Raw genomic sequence first — 12884 nt, 5'->3', positions numbered from 1 at the left:
CTGGTCAACAATTAGAGGGAGTGTGAGAGAGCACATATGCAGGGTTTTAAATATTTTTATACTATATATCATTACTTTAAATTGGGGATTAAAAGACTTCACTTCTTACATAGGCCGGTTACACACCGGCACTTGGGACGTCCGCAGGACGTCCCATTTTAAAAAAGGGGCGTCTCTTCTAGACGCCCCTGGGTCTAATACGGACTCTGTCCATACAATATGGTGCCGGCCGTTCCACACGGCCGGCGCCATCTTTACGTATCGGACGCATAGCTTCCGAACGTGTCGCGGCGCCTATGACGTCGCGAATGCGCCAGCGGCGCCTCGCGACGTCATAGAGGTGCCGCAAGAAGGAGCTCCATTTTGGAGCTCCTTTTTTGCTCCGCGCGGGAGCCGCGCGGTGTGGCTGCTATGGCTCCCGCATGGAGCAAGCTGCGGCGGTGGCAGACTGCCTCAAAGCGGCGGTCTATAACCCGCCAGACTCACTTTTTGGGGTTTATTCTCATTAAGCAAGGTTTTGTGGTTTTTTCCATCTGTATGGTTCCCCCTCCCTACTTTGATACTTCTTGCAAAATGATTCACAAATTGGGAGGGAGAGTGCAGAAAAGACCACGGCCCCTATTCTACACCATCTATTTAGTTGTGCCTTCAAAACTAAATAATGTAATAAGAAGGAATTGCAATAGATGTCCTGCTTCTGATAATCTCAGCCATGCTCCCTGGTGGGAGCGCATAGAAACGTCACCCACTCATGCCTTCATCTTCAGCAGAACAGACCTCCTTCTCTTGGTGTGGCTGATGCCTGGTAAAGTAGACTCGGGAAGGCATTTACTACCTTGATTGTGATTCTATAAGTATAATGAATATGGAGCAGTCATGGGCCCATACCTCTAGGTTACAAATCCATAACTGCAATAAATGATGCCAGCCAGTATTTTTACACAACATTTTGTGAAAAATATCCTGACTGAGATCCTGCATCAGAGGCTATCATTCATAATTTTACAACAGTGTAGCTATGCTTCATAAAACAAGCTGTGGCTCTGCTCCTCTTCTGAGCACACAAACTTTGCACAATGGTGCAGTTCAACTGACATGATTGTAAGTCAGTTTCTGACAATGCCACTACCTAACAGGATGCTAGCCATTCTATTCTGAGAAGAGGTTTTGAATGAAGTTGTTGTTGTGGTTTTGCACAAATGATTTATTTGGGGGAGGGGGGAGGCAAAGAAAGGCTTGAAGTACAAAACCTTGGGGGCAATTGATCATTTTCTTAGCAGGATGTCTTAATATGTCAAGGCGCATTTTCTCCTTAAGGATGAGAAAATGAGGTTTTTTTTATAACCTTGCTTTTAATATGAAGATACTTTAGTTTAGCTTCTTTGTTGCCAGAGTATCATCTTCATGATGAACTTATTTATACTGCACAACAGATATTTCTCAGTACAGTAGTTGATATTTCCTAAATGTGGTCTAATGGAGACACTTGCACAGGTGTCTTTAGCTTATGAAGCAACCTTCCCAGGACTCTACTATCTCACGTGTAAATTTTCACCAGTTTAAATGTTCCTGGTTGGCTATGGAAAGTTAGCATGTAAGGAGAAAATGTCCTCTTCTTCTCAATGTGTTGAGTTTCTACACAGAGATGTGGAATGCTTAGGAAATTGTTCTGTCACACATTTCTATATTTGCATTCTTCTCCAGGTCTCAGGAGGGGTGTACCATGTGCCTTCATGTTTGCTGTATATTTTGGCTTCAAGTTATGCAGTACATTTATTAGCGTTTTCTGATATTTGCAATAGAAATGCCAGCAACTGACTAAAATCATTTATCACCAGTGACTTTGCTTGGCATGATATAAGAATTAGCTCAAATGTGTGCTGGTAAATAACATGCAGCTCTTTATATGAGGGAGCAGGCCTACATACTCCTCAAGGTACCAGGTCCCATCTGATCTTGGAATCTAAGCAAGATCAGCTCTGCTTTGGATAGGAGGTTGTCAATGGATACCAGGTGCTGTAGCCTATATTTCAGAGAAAGGAACTAGCAAAACCACTTCTGAGTATTCCTTGCCTAAGAAAACCCTATGAAATCCACGGGGTTGCCATAAATTGACAGGCAATTTGTAGGCACATACACACACTGTATGAGGATGCCAGATTAAATCATTTTTGATTGTGATGTTTGCCTACATTGCATATTTCTTTAGAAAGAATTTCTCATCATTAACTGTCACTGTGGTAGAATGAGAAGAGTCTAGTAGTAAGAAAATTTCCCATATATGAGAAACCTCCACTATCATTATAAAATGTGTTTAACTTAAAAAGGAACATATTTTGGAAAGAAAATGTTGCTTGGCTAACTGCAATATTTTGTTTGCCCAATAATTCTTTGGCAAAGTATTTATTAAATACTTTCACATCATTTGGTTAACATATGCACACATCTATAGAAATATGCCAGCTGTATTGTAAAAATAAATAACTACATTAGATTGGACTCAGACTTTGGTGATATTTTTGCATGGACCCATTGACATCAATTAAACTTCAGTTAGCTATGTGCTATGCCACATACATGAAATTTGAACACCTTGAAGTAGGAAAGTAGTATTTGACTTGAGATAGAGGTTTGAAACCTTTGTCCTTCCAGATGTTATGGACTCCACCTCCCAACAACCTATCTAGTAGAGCCAATGGTGGGGGATTACAGGAGTTTCAGTCCAACATCTGGAGGCAGTAAGGCTGGTGGATCTGATATCCTTGGGACTTTGAATCCATTCATTCTGAATTTTGACGGATCCAAGAGATTCAGCATATTGGATAACTTCTTTAAAGTTTGGATTGAAATCCAGAGTACTGACATTGGCTTCCACCATCTGGACCTGGACTTAGCTGTACTCAGAGTAGGCTCACTAAAATCAATAAGATATGGTGGTTATTCACAACTTTAGCCTAACCATGAGTACATCTGGACCCAACATAAGAGCTGCAGTTTCATGATGTAAATACATTTTGGCACTCACATGGTGAAACTAGGAGAAAGCAGTATTGCCATTGGCTACTTGTAGTGTCTAGAGACAATTGAGCCTCTTTAATTATTTCACTTCAAGGACACATCTCAGGTATATACCTAAAAAAATGTAATATGTGAGAGAAGTCTCAGCCTTGAACGTTTTAAAGAAACTGATAATAAACTTAAATGTGAGCATCTTTAAGCATCAGTTGGAGCTTGGTGTTTGCTGCCACATCTGTGATTGCTTCTTTTGAAAATATATAAACTTCAACGCATTAATAGGTGGACTTGGAGGATGATGAGGGAAACATGGTGCATGAAATTATCCCTTTGCTCTCCAGTTAGAATCCCGTTGAATAGGCACAGTTGCTTGCCCATCAATTGTTAGCACAAAGAAATCTAAATTCTTATGATAGTACTAGAAAGAGAAGGTGAAAGCTATTTTGTGTCTTGAAGGCTGCAAGGGATTGAACTATAGGTATTTAATTTAATGAGCTAAATAATGGGTGGGAGTCATGTTGCCCTCCAGGTGTTGTTGGACTGCAAGTCCCAGCAGCCCTAGCCAGCACAGGAAATGGTGAAGAATACTGGGGGTTATAATCCAACAACAGTTGGAATACCACATGATTCCCACCCCCAGGCTAAATCCAATGTTGTGTTCAAACACAAAGCAAATGGTAATCAGTTACATAGGTCTGATTTATTTCACTGGGTCTACTTGAGTTGGAATTATCATTAGATATGCCCAAAGAAGTCATGGGCAAACTGTTAAAACTTAGACTTTTCATTCAGCTCAAAACAGAATGGTAAATATAATCAAAGGCACTCCCTTTCTAAACCATGAAGAAGAATTTTCATTTCCAGTGCAACAGTTCCCATGGTTGAACAAACTACTTTTTAAATCTAAACATAGCCTTTTCCACAAGAGTGTGAAGTGTGGCATAAAAACAATCAATAAAGCTCAAGCTACTAATGTAGTTCTCTCCTTCCTCTCCCACTCCAGACACCACCTCGCAAGGAGAACACTTTTTGGAATCTTGGCCATGGTTTGAAATTATGCCATCCAAATGAGAGCAAAGCCAAAGAGGAAACTTTTTAAAAGGCAAAAAATTAGGTAGGAGCTGTTTCAGAAAAACTGAGGCCTAAATCCATTTGCTAATCCCAGCTAGAATAAACTCACTGAATCAATGAGAATTTGATAAATCAACTTGTGCATACACTTCATTGATTCAGTGGGTCAGCTGTAGCTTGTTGGTGCTCCTGCCTTGTGCCTTCAAGTCATTTCTGATTTATGTCAATCCAAAGGTGAATCAATCACATGTTTTCTCAGCAAGATTTGTTCACATCATGTTTGCCATTACTCTCCTCTTGGGCTGCGAGAATGTGATTTAGCCAAAGGCACCCAGTGGTTTCCATGTCTGAGTTGGTATTTGAATGCTGGTCTCCCAGAATCATAGTCAAACACTTAATATTCAAACCATGGCACTGCATTGGTTCTTCTACTCTAGTGCTCAAGCAGGATAAAAACTTGAAGGAGTGGCAAAAATCACTATTGTGGAGGATGAAGATTAAGTTGTACTCTATAGGAACTTAATATACTGTGACTGATGTAAGGATGAAATTCTAGGATTAAATAATGCAAAACAATAATGCTAACTTAAAGTACCAACATATGAGTAATATCACAAATGAGATAAAAGCCTTTATATGACAGTTCCAAAAGGCAGAAAAATATTAATTTTCTGTATATGGAATGCCAGTGAAGATAAAACAGGGGAAGTAGCACTCAATATTTAAGCCATGAATGTTTAACATGGTGTGTGAAAAGAAGGTACACAGAAATCACTCAGTGGAACTCTGCATTGTAATTCAGTGCAGCTAGGATTTCAGACAACGGTGGAGTTGATGATGTTGAATGACATTTAGTTTCACAGAAATCATTGGAGCCTTTTCCACTTAATTCAGCGCAGCCAGGATTTCAGATGTGGAAGGTGGAAATGGAAGATGGAAGAACAATTTGGTTGCACTGAAAACAATGGCTTTTAGTCTAGAATGATTATACTTCATGATTGTATTACCAGTTAATAACATGCATTGCTCTGCCTATAATGTTAATCAGTGGTGGACAGTTTGTTGAAGGACAAAAAAGCCATGGCAGCAATAGCGGTGACATCTATAATTTAACTGCCTTTCTGCAGAAATGAGCATCAATAAAATACAGTAGTTGATGTTAATATAATATGGACTGGAAATCTAAAGACAGAACCTATTATGTCTGCCAGATACAAAAATAATCTCTCTTAAATCCTCAAATGAGAAAAATTCAGCACAACAATGCATTCCCAAAATATGAAAGCCACAACAATGTCACAAAGTATTCCAGCTAAATGAAATGTTTTTAAGGGTCATATCATTCTTGGTGGTTGATTTGGTATGCTGCCAAATAAAAGCCAGAATTTTCAGCAAAAAAGGTATGACTTAGATCATACATTTCTAGAAAGAGTCTCAGGTAAAGGCATCTTTGGTGATGAGTATATGCCACATGCCACAGGTTTCTGACCATGAAATCTTGAAAGTAAATTCCACATTCATAAACATCTTTCCTCCTTCCTCCCACACTCTGTAATAAGTTCTGTTCCATATGGTTTTGTTTGCCTATTAAAAGGGCATGGTCTGTCCTTGCTTATTTCTCCCCCCCCCCCAAAAAAAAGGTGCATATTTTGAATTGTACACACTGCTTGAAAGCATCTCCCCATTTTCTAAGACAGTGTTTGGGGTGTATTTGAAATGTGCACATTTTTTCTGTATACACATTTCAAATGTGCATACTGATTGATATATCTGTATCTACCCATCAACTATTCAAATCACATCTGTCTTGTGAACAGTCCAGGACTGAGAGAAGCCTGTTGACCCTTCAAGTGAAATTGGATTCCTCATACAACTCTGCTTAGAATTACCTGTAAAACTTTGGTGCTGTCACTTCTTATTTTTAAGTACCCCAAGTCTACAATCCACAGCATCACCTTAAGAACTTCTATACCGTTTCATGTGGAAACAAACTGCTTCCATGTTCAGTGTTCAAAACTTTTGGAGCCATGTGATGTTTTGTTATAGTTTTTTGCATAACAAGAAATTTAAAAGTGGGTGTTTGCTTGCATCACAGCTTTTTTGGGGGGGCAATGGTTGATCCACATGCTCAGGACAAATGCAATGAGGAGAAAATGAGCATGCACAGATAATCTGTCCATTTTTGTACAAGGCTAATGATTGAAGTAGGATCAAGTAACACACCCAAAATAGACTGTGTAATTTAGAATGGGGTAATAAAATGCATGGTCCTACATCTGTTCCTTCAGACGTAATAAGCAAACATGTTTGCCTATATGAAAGAGAAAGCACTGACTTAGAATTATTGACTTTACACAAAGCCAAGTATGTGAAAGGGAATCTTTTGAGAAAAAAACTTTATTTGAGAAAAGAATATATAGACTTGTATCAGAAGGCAAAACAGGGAACATACAAACAATATATTTACAACACAAAACAAGAGTTCACCAAAGGTGTAAATTATAATAAATACAGTAAATTTAAAATGTGACAATTAGCAAATAGAAATATGGTTGTTTACACCCAGTTTTCCTTTCCACTGGTTCCAGGTAATTTCTCTTTTTAAAAAGTTGGGTGACATAGCAGTCCACCGGCTATGTTGGGGTAACTCTCCTCAATTTCATTATAAAAATATATTTATAGTTACACATGTTTTCAAAACATTATCATACAAAAGTTTTCTTGGATTCAGATTCCTGCCCAAATTAAATGAACTTTAAAAAAAATAACCTACCCTGTCAGAGTAAGTTCAACTCAAACTATATGGGAGGAAAACATGCAATGTGAAATGTAGTTCTCCTGCTATATCTGCTTCTTAGTTCTAACTAGCAGTTTTCTGACTTTACTTGGGAAAGGAAGGATAGCCTTTGCAGTTACATCAAAACCTCACTCTCAGTATCCACCCATCTTCAAATGAATCAGATGAACCACATTTTAAGTGATCTCAGGTGACAATGTCATTGTGTTTTTAAATATAGCTTTATTTATTTATTCGTTGCATTGCATTGTCATGAGCACTTAAAATTCCAGCAAAGAGAGAGAGGTGTTACATTCATTTAAGAATGGTAGCTTTCTCTGCCTTCAGTTCATCAACAGTATACACTATCACATAGATTGTGGAATGACAATTACTGTTGGGTAGAAGCTTAAAGGTAAAGGCAAAGGTATTTCTCTTTGACAATGTTGTCGTGTATGACTGTAGGGAGTGCTGTTCATCTCTGTTACTAAGCCAAAGAGTCAGCATTGTCATAGACGACTCTGTGATCATGTGGCTAACATGACTTCACTGAATGTTGTTTACCTGGTGGGTAGTAGCTTACACACCAGGAAAAACTGAGGAAGTGTTCCCTGTTCCCACAATGAGTCTGAGCAAGTCAAAATATTCTGCTGTGGTAATATCTTTGCCCAACCTTGGTGTCCTCCAGATGATTTGGATTACAATAGGTCTAGGGAACTGTTGGGTATTCGTGAGAGGGTACATCGACCTACAGGATACCCTGAAAGGCCACACTGACCCATCTTACCCCCATTTCTCTCTCTCGCAGATACTTCTATGCATTCCACGAGCAGGTTTTCCATTGTTTTTGGACCTGTCCAACCCATTTTAGGACCAAGATAGGACTTTCTCCTAACAGGAAAGGGTCTCATCTGCAGGACTAATACCTAGAGAAATTGTCCTGGGTGATGGCACTTGGGCATATTACAGGACCAAAAGCTTTGCATTAAAAAAAAAACACACACAACAAATTTGGCCATGGGGACCTCACACAGCCCACTGACTGCATTTTCCCCACCCCTGGGCCACAATTTGCACAATCCTTTACCAATGGCCTGAACCCTGGAGGCTGTTGCTGGCTGTGATCAAAAACATTTGGGCAGCACTAGGTGTGAATAACACTGCTGTAAAGCTTGGGATTCTTCACCCATTCACATCCTTATCTTGGTGTGTCTTGTGTTCAGGCAGAAAAAGCACACGTACACCACCACGTGAAAATTTTCATGAGCCTATTTTGCTGTGAATCTAGGTAACGTAAAAGAGCAACAAGCCACAGTTGTCATAACATATATAAGGGCATCCAATGGTTTACTGCTACATGTAGTGCAAGTTGCATCTGGACTTTCCCTCTTATTCCCATCGCATTCCAGCATGGCAACAAGAATTGTCTCCAGAAGGTTTCCCAGCCTTCCAGAATAGGTGTTTAGATTGCACAAAGGAGGGGAAAATCAATGATTCTGGATAAAGCAGTGTGATCCTTCTGGAAGAAGGACCAGAAGAATGCCATTGGATCCAGGTTAATGTTTACATCCATCATAGAAGATGTTCTAGGTATACATGAATGAATGAATCTTCTTACATCAAAGGAATACAAGTGTAGCATGATGGTTAAGTGTGGAACAAACATTATTTGCTGTCTGAGGATTTGCTAGAGTTTTTAAAAATATATCTGAGGTGGGGGAGAAGTATAAAATATTTTTAGAAATGGTAACATTTTATAAGGGACTCCAGAAAGTAAGATAAAAATGTAAACACCATATACTTATAAAAGAACATTTCCGTTTGGCAAAATGGTTTTCTCAGTTCAAATGCATACTGCACCTTAAAGTATCTTAAAAATATAAATCTTGTAATAGGAAAAAGCCTGACAAGAATTACAGGTCAGTTTGGGATTATCCATATTAAAAGGATCTTAATACAGTGATTTTTTAGGTTAACAAAATTAAACCTCTACAACAAAGTAAACATATCAAAAGGGAATATAAAGGAAATGTTTCACTGGAAAGCTTCCTTAACAATTTCCCTACTTGCTTTGTTATTTTCTTAGACAATAAATCAATTCATCGAGTGCCCTTTAGCAAACAGAGAATAAAACCCTATCCTCTGTTTCCCTTTGCCCCCTCTTACATTCCGAGTGCATGAATCACTTGGACTTCCTGTTTCCATAAGGCATTTCCTGTCCACCTTCACACAATTACTTTTCTGCAGGAAAACAGCAGGGACCTGACACAGCAATGACTTAAGTAAACAGCAGCTTCTACTGCATACCAAATTGTTCTGATCTTATAGGATTTAAAAGAGCTATAATCCTTTAAGAGGCACAACTACAGACAACTGCATGTGTGTCTTAGTAAATAAATGTTACTGAAAACAATATTCCAACCTGGCCTTTGATTTTACATATCCTTGGACAAATGTCCTAAGAGACACCAGACCTGGATATTCCACAGGACTTGGAAAATCTGCACGTCTATCACACTGTGAGATTTACATTTGATAAGATTCTGGATAAACACACTTAGGCTGCATCCACACTGTAGAAATAATCCAGTCTGACACCACTTGAATGGCTATGGCTCAGTGCTATGGAATTCTATGAACTGTAGTTTGGTGAGATATTTAGCCTTCTCTGTCAGACAGCTCTGGTGCCTCAACAAACTACAAATCCCAGGATTCCCTAGCATTGGGCCATGGCAGTTACTAATCTAAGGGGCTGTACAGGGGCTCCAGATCATTGCCACCGCAACCACACGGGCACGGCAATAATCCGCAGCTTCTTTCTGCACCACTGCCAAGGCGCCATTAGCACCCTGGAGCGGCGTGGTGACATCTCTTGTGCGCTGCGGCATTTGGATGTGGTGCACAAGGCATGCCATTGGCGCACACCCAAAATGGTGCTGAGCCCTAATTTCAGCCCCAGGCCACCCAAAGTGGTGGTCTGTACTGGGCCTAAGTAATCTACTTGGTCACCCATTGATACAGACCATCATACAGAATACCCCATGATACCCGTCTCCCTGTCTCTGATTGTCTTAATGATGCAAATAGTATTTTATTGATTTTATTGTTGTTATGTAAGAATTATTATGATGTTGTTTAGCAGGGAGAGGATAATGGGATTTATTTTTACACTGTATGTATTTTATAGCTGCTGTAACCATCTCGATCCTGTGGGAAAGGTGGGATGCAAATAAATTATTACTATTATTAGTCTTTTGTGGGTTTTTCACGCTATGTGGCCATATTCTAGAAGAGTTTATTCCTGATGTTTTGCCAGCATCTGTGGCTGGCATCTTCAGAGAATGCTTGCCTGGAGAACAATCACTCCTGCCTTCCCAGGTTCATGTAGTGTGTGTGTGTGTGTGTGTGTGTGTGTGTGTGTGTGTGTGTGTGTATGTATGTACCCACTCAACTCCTTTCCAAGCAGCCACAGAGGGAAAAACCCACAAAAAACTATGGATGCGGCCATGAAAGCTTTTGACTTCATATTACTATTATTATTATTATTATTATTATTATTATTAAGTCACAAGCCAGATTGTTTCTGCAGTGTGGATGCAGCCTAAGAGTATAATTATTCCAGAAAAGTTTCAGTAGGTTTGATGGGTATTCTTGGATGAATAGTTTTTATTGCCTAAATTAGGAAAGAAGACTGTTCTGGAAACTTTTGGCCCCAAGATGGGTATTGGAAAGATTGACAAATGTGATTCTCTACTATGATTGTCACAGTGAGTGTGTGAACCTATGTACTAGGTGGTGTGCTGTCATGTAATTTAGTTTTTATTGAATAAATTACTGAATGATAAAAGAGCAACTCATATTAATAATTTACCTCCTTGCCACCACCATCCTGATACAAATATAGGCATATCATGCATGTAGCTGGCATACAATGTTACACATGACAAATATCCTCAAATGAAACAGATACAGATAGTGATAAAAGAAGATGGGGCACAAAATTAATGAATGCAAAAAGGAAAAAAAAAACATTGGAAAGTGCATTCTACATGTCTTCATCTGCCTTCCACTTTGTTTTCCTCCAGAGTTTATTCTATATACAAAGCTCGGATCACTGATATTTGGGGCAGTACCTAATAAGGGAGAGGAGAACTCCCTTCTTTTTAACAGTGTTTAGGACTACAGTATAGTACATTATATACAAATTGATGAAAGTATACATAGAGAGATGTTGAAGACGTTTAGAAATGGAGAAAGAGCAGTTTTCAGGTCTGATCAGCAATAACTCCATAAGTTAATCATACAACAGTGAGTTCCATTTCACTAGAACTAATGTGGTAGAATCCATCAGAGCTAATACGAATTCTATTAATAACCCAAAGGCTTACACAGCAACAAGTGTTCCTCGATTTAACAAGCACTTTCGCACTATTGCTTAAGGTGTGAACACATCTGCCGTTGTTAGATTCGCTGAATGCTAAAAACACGCAATTCATTTGAACTCTGCGGATGGAAAAAAAACAACATTTTGTTCATCAAGGATTCAAAAATGCTTACTATGACAGTACTCAGATAATCACTTTAATTACGAAGCCTGGAGCTAAATCTTTGCCTATTACCTGTTGCATAAAAGCTGTTTTCTCCCCAGATTCCATTTGTTGAGTTTGTATATCATCATCATCACTGTCCCGTGGTTCCTCTTTCACCTTCACAGCCACCAAAGGCTGTCCCAGTCTGTCATCCAAAGGGGTACTTGTGCTGTCATCCTTTGTGCTGCTACCAACAGACAGAGCTCTTTCTTCCACCATAAAATGTTCTCCATGAAGTTCTTCTTCAGCTTCTTCTAAGCTGCCTGGTTGTTTTAACTGTTCAATCGATTTAGAAAGCATCTGAAACAGAGAAAGTTGGTGGACTGAATGGAGCTGATAAAGTTTTTTTTTAAAAAAATAAATTGAAAGAGCATCTTCTTTTTCTTGTTTTTTTTTAAATAAAGATGAATGCTTATTGACAGGATCTGCAACTGATATTTCTTTTTTAAATAAGAAGTTGCAGAAGAATAAGAAGTATCAGCAGTTAGCATTACTGCTTAGAGCAGAGGTGGGGCTGTGGAAGTCTAAAGGGGTGCATTAGTCCCCCTCTCATGATGCTGGAGGGCTATACTTCCTCCCTCCCCAATAAAAGGTCCTCTCATGCCCTCTGGAGACACAAGAGACACACTTCCCAAGTTTTTGAGCTTTCCGGGGCCATTTTAGACCAAGTGAGGCAGTAGACATTCCTGGTTTTTAAAAATCCCTCACCTAAGCATAAACTGTCCTGCCCCCTCCCAAAACATTGTAGAAATGTCCTGCATAGCCCTTAGGGGTCATTGAAGGCAAAGCAATTTTTTTTTGGGGGGGGTCTTCTTTTTTAAAACCCCAGGGTGCCAAGGGATCTTCAAATGTGATAGAAATACCCTTCTATTGCAAAAAGTGTTTGATCCCTAGGGGTCCCTGTGGTGGCTGCATGCAACTTGTGGCCAACACTTTGGCCACCTCCTAGAGACCAAACAGAGAGAGACTGGAGAACTTCCTCTACTAATCAAGTCAGGATTCTTACAGGAACTACTAAGGGTGTTGAAAATTGTATACATCAAATGTGAAGCAGTACAAACATATCCTGCCTACCAACTAAGCATCTCCATATATATATATATATATATATATATATATATATATATGGTTGTTCTTCAAAATGAAATATCAGCTATGGCAAATGGGGACATGCAGCCCCAGAAAAGCAGTTTACATCCTCAGGGGCTCCCCTCAAAATTTTACAAATGAAATTTGATGCCAAACCAGAAAAGTCTAATTGAAAGAAAAATCCCTGTTGTTTTACTGGGTGTTTTCAATTTTCTATTACATTTTAGTGGTGTAGCATGGCAAGTTCATAGCAGGTCCTAGTAGCAGCATGAAATTAGTGACCACTTTTCTTAGACGTTGCATACCAGTGTGTGAAATTGTACCAGATCAACAAACCCACATGA

The 12884-nt window shown here is 39.2% G+C and overlaps 1 protein-coding gene across 1 annotated transcript in view; it reads right to left on the bottom strand.

The window, feature by feature from the left end:
* The window catches only part of HDAC9 (histone deacetylase 9), a 553634-nt gene that overhangs the window by 236356 nt on the left and 304394 nt on the right, over positions 1–12884 (bottom strand). The window contains exon 12 of the mRNA XM_042472073.1: positions 11482–11751. Coding sequence (XP_042328007.1) covers positions 11482–11751 — 270 coding nt within the window. The remainder of the gene's footprint in view (positions 1–11481; positions 11752–12884) is intronic.

Source organism: Sceloporus undulatus, chromosome 6 (genome assembly GCF_019175285.1).
Source record: "Sceloporus undulatus isolate JIND9_A2432 ecotype Alabama chromosome 6, SceUnd_v1.1, whole genome shotgun sequence".
Taxonomy (NCBI): domain Eukaryota; kingdom Metazoa; phylum Chordata; class Lepidosauria; order Squamata; family Phrynosomatidae; genus Sceloporus; species Sceloporus undulatus.
This window is presented reverse-complemented; position numbering and strand designations above follow the sequence as displayed.